The sequence below is a fragment of the Chanos chanos genome, chromosome 7, assembly GCF_902362185.1.
Source record: "Chanos chanos chromosome 7, fChaCha1.1, whole genome shotgun sequence".
In the NCBI taxonomy this organism is placed as follows: Eukaryota; Metazoa; Chordata; class Actinopteri; order Gonorynchiformes; family Chanidae; genus Chanos; species Chanos chanos.
The window spans coordinates 38,553,559-38,562,713 of NC_044501.1; the positions used below are offsets into that span (position 1 = coordinate 38,553,559).

The 9,155-nt window shown below is 43.1% G+C and overlaps 1 protein-coding gene across 1 annotated transcript; it reads right to left on the bottom strand.

Moving 5' to 3' along the window:
• Positions 1–4,961: 4,961 nt before the first annotated feature.
• On the bottom strand, positions 4,962–8,226 carry LOC115817427 (E3 ubiquitin-protein ligase TRIM39-like). Its single transcript, XM_030780724.1, has 8 exons — positions 8,220–8,226; positions 7,748–7,976; positions 7,387–7,714; positions 6,809–6,904; positions 6,472–6,705; positions 6,228–6,375; positions 5,806–5,832; positions 4,962–5,621 (listed from the first exon to the last, which is right to left on the bottom strand). Exons 2-8 carry the CDS (start codon positions 7,972–7,974, stop codon positions 5,074–5,076), a joined length of 1,608 nt encoding a protein of 535 aa, XP_030636584.1. The 5' UTR covers positions 7,975–7,976; positions 8,220–8,226; the 3' UTR covers positions 4,962–5,073.
• Positions 8,227–9,155: the final 929 nt, after the last annotated feature.

The following is a 9,155-nucleotide window of genomic DNA, read 5'->3' on the forward strand; positions in this document are numbered from 1 at the left end:
ATACATCTATGGGAATAATTTGTGCAAGTGAATACACAGGTTACAGAAGAAATTGTTGATATTTTTATTAAATCCTGTCCTCAATCTGTTAAAAGTGTTTTATGACTGTAAAGGTTCTCTCTCTCTCTCTCTCACCTTCACATTTTTAGATTCTTCTTCAACGGAAGCAGTGTCGTGTAACTTATGGTCTCCCTTAACACAGTCGACACACACAAGGGCTTTGTCTGTTTTACAGAACAGGTCCAGGGATAATCCATGCTGCTTGCATATCATTTGTGGGTTCTCGACAGGGTCAATCAGCTTGTGTTTCTTCAGGTTTGGTGCATCATGAGACTCCAAATGCACTTCGCAGAAAGATGACTCACACGACAGGCACGACTTTGCAGCTTTCCGCTTTCTGCAGCAGTCACAGGCTATCGTTTTGTAATCCTTTGGTGTGTCGGGGGTCGCATCCTCGGCCGCGGCTGGATGTGGGCTGCCACGAATGGATGCTGGCGTGTACAGGTCAGGTGCATGCGCTGAATGCAGAGGTGTGTGCATGAGCCCAGGCGGGGGTAGGGGTCCTTGCATCTGTTCGTGCCCATCACAGCTGCTGCTGCTCTGGGGATGCGCTACATAGGGTGGCTGCTGCTGCTGCTGCTGGAGCAGTGCATGCCTCAGTAATGAAAACCCCTCCTGGATGGTGTTTGTGATGGTGGCGATGTTGGAGGTTATTTGACGTAGGTTCTTCATGTTGCGCCGATCCGACATCTCCATGAGCTCCAGCATCCTCCTCTTTATTTGGAGATCCTCCTGCGTGGCCGGCTCCGCAGGAAGTTTTCTCCTCTGTCTGCTCCCTCTGCGACCGTTCAGCTTTACCTTGAACAGAGCGGTGCGGAAATACGTTCGTTAAAAAGGAAGCATTACGCAATACAAGTCATGGGCAACACGGTCTGCTGTTATGTGCGCCAGGTACTTATGAGCAACACACTAAACCACGTGGGCACACAAAGGAAAACATGCACGATATCTGTGTGTGCCTCTGAGCGAGTTAAGAACTAGGGTAAATTCAGCTATATTGGGACAGTTTTTGTAATTCTGTCCCAGTTTACCTGATGTCCCAATATACCTGAATTCACCCTATATATATCTAACGTTATTGTGCTAGCATACAGCACAGCAAATAACTCCAGTTCGTTGTGCTAAACAGTAATGAACAAACCTACCTGAAGCAAGTCCCTTCGCTTCTTAACAACCACAGGACGCAGATTGCAGCCAACAGTCTCTTCGCTTGTGCCTGGCGAATCCAAAGCCGTAGAATCAAATGAAAATCCCGAAGTAGGAGACGGAGCACGAGCGGTAGAGGAGGGCCAGGAACCTTCTACACTGACCCCCATATCAGCCGTTTCGATGGCAGTTGTTATGGTGCGCGTTGCTGGCGACCCACCCCAGATTTCCTCGCATAACTCTGAAAAAAGTAAAATCACACGTCCGTGGCCACTCCACCGTCCAGAGTCCACCGCCTGTCTGTATTTTCCTCGGATGGCTTTGATCTTTGCGGTCACCTGGGTTTTGGAAATGGACTTTTTGTCGTGCGGGAACTCCTTCCCTCCGGCCGTTTCGCTTGTCGGATACTGCTGTTGAAATGCCTCAAAGATGTCTGTGTATTTTGACTGGCACGACTCCCAATCAATATTTTCTTGACATTTGCTTGCTTTATAGTCCAGGGTAACTCGAAGTAGCAACTCCACTTCGTCGTCCGTCCAGACAAAATTATCTGTCCTCCAGCGTGCACTAGCCATCTTCCTCCTCTTGTGTTTATACACACCGCGCTGAAAGTGAAAGTTTTTGTACGCAGACTCGTGATGTTCTTTTGTGGTGTCGGAGTTTGAGTATCAAAGTCACACCGCCATCTACTGGCTTGGCTTACATATTACAGCGTTTTCACCCGATTTTGCGAATGCGAATCCGTGTGGACGAGGATGAGTTCTCAAGACTTTGTCGTATTGAACATTCCGCTGTCGAGTGGACGGGGTGTCTCACGTGCAACACTCAGGTCCCATTTTGAGCTGCTTTCTCCCATTCTCACCGAGCTCTTCAACCAGTCCATGTCTGAGTTCCAAAAAAAGCAGAATATCTCCTGGCTGAACGACTGCAGAGTAGTATAGACTAGTAGCCCTGGCTTCGGTAGTCACGAAGTGTTCTGAGAGACTTTGACCACCTCAGAGCCATGACGAACGCCCTTCAGGACCCTATGCAGTTTGCGTATAGAGCGAACAGGTCTATAGACGATGCATTAATCTGGTTCTCAGCTCCATCCTCCAACACCTGGAAAGATGGTCCTAACACCTACGCCTGCGTGCTGTTTGTGGATGTTAGCTCTGCTTTTAACATCGTCACTACCAACCTACTACTGGATGAGCTGTGGCAGCTCAACGTCCTTCTGTCAGTGGATCCACAACTTCTAGACCAACAGGAAACAGTATGTGAGGGTGGGTGATCGTACTTTTGACCCTCTCTGCCTCAGCACTGGTGCTCCACGGGGCTGTGTGCTTTCTCTCCTGCTCTGTTCTCTCTACACCGACGACTGCACTTCTGACAGTGACTCTGTCAAGCTTGTCAAGTTTGCAGACGACAACACCGTGGTCGGTCTCATCTCAAACAATGACGAGTCCACGCACTGGGAGGGAGCAGCGCGGCTGGTGTCTTGGTGCGGAGATGACAACCTGGACAGACACGGTACTGCGGTTACAAAGGCCCGGCAGCGATTGTATTTCCTGTGACAGCTTAAGAAATCTGGGCTTCCTCAAGCACTACCGGTCCAGTTCTACGCCGCCATAACAGAGTCCGTCGTCGCGTCCTCCGTCTCTGTCGGGTTTGGCTTTGCGTCCTCGCGCACCAAGCATTAGCTTCGGCGAACGGTGCGGCGCGCGGAGAACATCGTCGCCTGTCGGCTCTCCACGCTCAAAGACCTCCACTCATCCAGGATGAGGAAGAGGACGGTGAAGATCATGGCTGACCCCTCACGCCCAGGTCACTCTCTCCTCCAGCCGCTCCCATCTCAGCGGAGACCAGGAGTGAGAGCCCTAAAGACTCGGACCAGCCTCCACCTTTCCAGCGTCTTCCCACAGGCCGTCGGCCTTCTGAACAAGGACCCCTCTGTTATCTTTAACCGCTGGACCTTAACCACCTCCCTCTGCCGTTGTCAGTCAGTGCACATATTCACTGTAACTTATTGCTTTGCACATCCTCACCAGAATTTATTATCTGCTAACTCATTACTGCCTGCACATCCCTAACCTGCAGTTTGCATGTGTACAGTCTATTTAATGTCTATTGTACAGTCTACTTATGGCATTGTCTATGTTGTTTTATAATCCAGGCCATTGTATTGTATAGTCTATTGTCTTGTATAGTCTATTTCACAGTCTATATTTTATTTTATAGTCCAGTCTATTGTCTACTGCATAGTCTACTTTATAGTCTATCGTATGTTTTTATAGTGTATCTTTTCATATTGGTTTTGTTCTGTGTTGACATCTGCACCGAGATAAATTCCTGGTACACTTAGTACTTGGCGAATAAAAGATTCTGATTCTGAAAATCTTGTAACTTGATCACAGCAGTTCTGAAGTAGGAGGCAATCAAAGAAATCCCATTACTGCATTAATCATGGTCTTCACATCTGACATGAACCCACTGTACTGTGGAAGAACTGACAAGAAAGTGAAGACTAAAAGACATTGCCATCATAACAGACTACTGCAAAGATTTTAATTTGGCTCCACTGTCGTTATAAACTTTGGCCTTTGGTGTGTGTAGACCACACAAAACAGCAGTTTGATCTGAAGAATCAACCAAATTTGCTTTAATATTTTAATTGTCATGAGTAATACAACCAGACTCGATAATATTATCCAAATGAAAAATTTGAGTGTTAATGTATATAAATCTGTACTATTATTCAACCAGATGTATCGTTTTGTTTTTCTCATTTTCACTGCAAAGGAAATAAACTAACAAATCAGATGTATATCTCCATTTTGAACATGAAAGCCAAACAAATGATTTTTTATTGTGATAAAATTCACATTAAACAGAAGCCTTTACATCTCATGTCTCTGCTAAAAAGCACACATATCCTCTCTGACTCTGAAGATAATTCTGGTTAGAGGTAGATGGTTTTCATCCTCAGCACTGTCATATATAGAGAGTGTACAGGTTATCATTAAAGCTTTAGAAATCATAAATATTTGTACAGGATTGTGATTGTGTGTGTGTGTGTGTTATTATTCCATTGGTCTCTTGCTCTTTCTGCTCCAGGTCTCTGAACAAAACATCATTATTTTGTCATCAGATCTATCGTAGTGGACTTATGGATAAAACATTTAGTTTTCTATTTATTCTCAGACTTTTCAGTAATAAAACAGTGAATACAAGCAAGTGAGAAACATGACATTGACATCATTCACTTTTTTGGATTCGGAGAGAAAAATATCCAAGACAAATTGTATTTGGATGTTGGCTTGATCGTAACGTCAGTAATGTGTCTAGTCTTCATGTGCATTTCGTACATGTTTCGTAATCATTTCTTTGCTATAGAGATCACAATCAGATACAGCAAAACAAAACCTTGCCCCCCAGGTTTTTCTTCATTTCAAACTTTTCCTCCTCAATAGCGCTGGGTAGAGCAAAGCACTGACTATATAAAACCAGAGTTCAGCATGGCTCTAAAGGAAACCAGGCGTGTGGCTGATTCTCTGGGTTCTCATGATATTATGTGTTGTTTGCAGTACCAATATTCTGGATCAGTCTCACCAGTATAGTTACAGACAAAGACCACATTAAAAAAGAATTGTGTCCAAAATCAAGATTTCAGTGTACAAATGAGTAAATCAGAAAATGAACAATATTTACACTGTTTACATTTTATTCCTATTTTCTGTTATTACTAAAACATTTTAGACAAAATTCTTCTTTACTGTGCTCTAAACAAATTCTTTCACTGATATGGTTAAATTAGGTTCATCTTGAGTACTGTCATGATCTTTTCAATATTTTCAGACTTCCCAAAAATAGTAATATGATGAAAAGTCATGTAGTGTTAGTAATGGGAGTGATGATCATTGGGGCTGAGTTTTTGCCTCCATCATTATTACAGAGGCCGAAGTATGGATAGAGTTTCCCAGTGAAAGACTGACCAGTGAAAGAGTAGATATGAGACCTGGCCCCCACATCATAAAAGGAGATCAGACCTTTCTCATAATCCACAAACACCCCCACCTTCTGGGCTTTCTGTCTCAGAGAGAGGGGGACAGAGGGACTAGCAAGAGCCTCATACTCATTCCCGTTCCTCAGCCACACAGTCCAGTATCCATTCTCAGGGCTCAGTTCAATATTTCCCTTTCTGTTAATGGACTGTCTGGCCACTCCTAAATCCCATTTAGTCTTCCCACTGACCTGCACCTCATAGTAAAATCTCCCTGAGGAGAACCCCTCCTTTCCTAGGACACAGGGACATGTATCAAACCTCTTTGTGCTGTAAGGGAGAGCCAGTCGTTTGTTTCCATGTGTCACCTCTTTTCTTTCATCAGACAGGATGAGGTTTGGATGAGCTGTGTCAGGATCCAAAGTCACATTTACTGTGAGAGATCAGAAAACACAAAAGTGGATTATATACATAAAGACCAAAGACGATATATTTTTACATATCTCACTGCGGACTTCAAAAGATAACAAGCAATACTTGCAACTTTATAGCAGTAAAAATAACTGTGTACAGTTGAGAACAAATAACAGAGAACAAATGAAGATCAAACCCAGTACCTGCATACTCATGAACCCGCATCAGTTCTGAAAAGACAAGAAGCATATGGATATTAAATCTGTTTTTGTTAACTCTAAGCCTCCATCAGTAAACACCTGTCTGCCATTGTCTCTGTGCAAATGTTATTTGTGCTTTCAGAAGACGCAAAGGAGTTCCACAGTCTTAATACCACTGTATGTTCTCTTCCTGTATAATCTTATTGCATCTTCATATCATGAATAGCACTATACATGTAATTGTAATCCCCAGAGTATAAAATTGAATATCAATATCAAAAACAGTAATATAATAACTGAACATCAGTCTTGGTACTTAACTGTGCATAATTTATGAGAAAAAGTTTCACAGCTGAAGTTTTCTGTAGATCTGTACATTTTAAAAAGTGCAGCTCACTAAAGAATTTTGAGCATTACTGACTTACTCATTTCCACTATCTTATTTGTTTCCACATTGAATGATTCCTCCAGCTGAGTCAGAAATCTCCTCAGAGCGTCCACACTCACAGCAGTCTTAATACTGATGTCAGTCCAGTCCTTGGTGTGTGGAGGGCTGCACACAGATGGGTAAATCTACAGTACAGCAGGAGAGAGGAGAAATCCCTCAGCATGGGGAGTCTTGTCCTGTCATATGCTGCATTGTCATTGAGCAGAGAGAGGGACACTCACCTGTAGGAGGTGGAGGAGGTCCTCAGTGTGTGAGAGCTGCTCCAGCTCAATGTCTCTCCTCTTTAAATCACTGATTTCCTGCTCCAGTTCTTTAATGACTCCTTCAGCCTCCTTCTCTGATGATTTCTGTCTCTCCTCCATCTCCTCAAGTACCTCAGCCTGGAATGTCTGAATGGATCTCATAAGAGCAGTGAACACCTCAACAGTGTCTGTTATCTCCATCTCTGTGTTTTTCTAGTGGGGGAGAAATAAACAATGTTGTCAAAATCACTGAATACCAGTGATATTTTACTTCACTAACAGCTTTGATGCCAAATCCGCTTTGTGTTTCAGTCACTTTATTGATCTCTACTGAGTATCTGATCTCTTCAATCTTCTTCAGTCTGTCCTGGATCATCTGCTGGACTTCAGTTCGCATCCTCCCCATGTGTGTCTGTGAACAGAAAGAAAAACACAGACTGTGGTGTCAAATTAGTGTTGGAAAGTTTGAGAGCAGAACACTATAGACATGGTAACATTTTCTTTGCGTGGTTTCTCTGGACTTGTTAAAAAACAAAGCTTCTCTTTAAACTCTCTCTGCGTTTTTAGCAGTGGAGTCCAGCCCACTGACACTGAGGTCAACCCCCACGATTATCTGATATCGAAGGCAGATTGTCATGGTAATGATCAGGTTTGCCGCAGCTTGGAATTTTAGTCTCCCAAGGAAACAAATACAAGTCTAAACAAATGCACTGAGTCAGTAATATGGTTTATCCCACATTGCTGATTCCTACTCTGACTTTTTAGGTTATGGCTAAAGTTTGACACAGCTGTAACAAAAAATACACCTCAAAACATAAATATGTTTCAAGTTTCGGATCAGTTTCAATTTCAAATCAGTATTCCTCTGAACTAACTGATAAAAGTTTTTCTCACCTTCCTCTCTCCACTCTCCTCCTCTATGGGAACAGTGTTGTGTGTTCTGTGCTCTCCCTCAGTACAGAACTGACACACACATGTCTGATCATCTCTACAGAACAGCTCCAGGGGTCTCTCATGTTTCTTACAGATATAATCCTCCACATTCTCCACAGGATCAATCAGTTTGTGTTTCTTCAAGGCTGAGACTCTCTGATGAGGCTCCAGGTGAGTCTCACAGTAAGAGGTCAGACACACCAGACAGGACTTCAGAGCAACACGTTTCTCCTCTGTGCAGATATCACATGAAACGTCTCTGGTTTTAACAGCAGGTATCTGTAGGGTACTGATGGCCTTCACCTGAAATGATTTCCTGAACTGAACAGTTAAATCAGCAAACATTGTATTGACAAAGAGCTCTGGTCTCTTTTCAAAACTCCTTTTACACAGTGGGCACTGGCACCAGTCACTCCTGTCCCAGAATCCTTTGATACAGGTCATACAGAAGTTGTGTCCACATGGAGTAGAGACTGGATCAGTGAACACATCCAGACAGATAGAACACTGGAACTGCTCCTCAGACAGGAGACTGCTGGAGGAAGCCATATCTGGACACAGACAATGTAAATTTGTTCATGTAAATTTTCTTCATGTAAATTATGTTCATTGTCACTGTTACACTAAGACTGGCTCTGTTCACAACAGCCCTGCAATAAAGTCGATTAATAAGAAAGTCTGAAGTGCATGTCGGCTTCTTCTATGTGTTCATCTCAGTGTTTTTTCTTCTACACATCAAGGTTTGACTGCAGAAACTGTATATAAGACAAGTTTCAGGAATACATATTGCTCACCTTTGTGTTAGTGATGACTGCTCTGTCTTTCTGTAGTGTTAAAAGTTGTGTAGTGGAGATTTGTAGCTGTCTTTTCAGTCAGTCTTGGTGATCAACAGTTTGGCTCTTCACTTAAGTTTCATTTTATGAAAATAATGTCATGCAACTCCACCCCTGAGAACAACTCTACAATCACTACTTCCTCTTAAAGAGACAGTGGATATTTAAACACACACACAGACACCATCCCTGTAACATCCGTTTTCACAGCTTTGTTCTTCACCATTGTACAATACACCTGGCTAGTTCATTGAAATTATGCATTGAATACATTTGCATATTGTTTCCAGTATTTACTTACTTTGTATGCCAGTAGTCATACATACAATATTAGACTGCTGAAATAGGACTGCTGGAAATAAGACACTACTGAATTTTTATTTGCATGAAGCTCCAATTCAGAATCATCTCTCTGTGACTGTCCGGTTATTGTTTCTTTTGCGACTGTGTGGTGATGAGGACTGTGTGGTGATGAGGGCAAGCAAACTGTTTTACAGACACAGTTAATTAATCCAGAATAGAGAAATTATGCCCATATGTTGATTAAGTGTTACAAATATTTCCAATAAAAACTTTTGAATATCTGCCTGGTTTTCCCTTTTGCCTTTTTCTGGCCCTCTGTTGTAGCAGTTTGCTCTACTATGTTTTGACCATTACCTGTTTATCAACCTCGTCATGGATTCCTATGGTACTCTCTTCACTGTGGCTCAGTGGTTTGCTCTGTTGCCTCGTAACAATAAGGCCCTGGGTACGAATCCTGGCCATCCCAGGTCCCTTGTGTGTGGAGTTTGCGTGTTCTCCCCGTTTTTGCCTGGGTTTCCTCCGGGTGCTCCAGTTTCCTCCCACCATCAAAGACATGTATGCTAGGATTAGTACTCCTGTCAGTGACCTTGACCG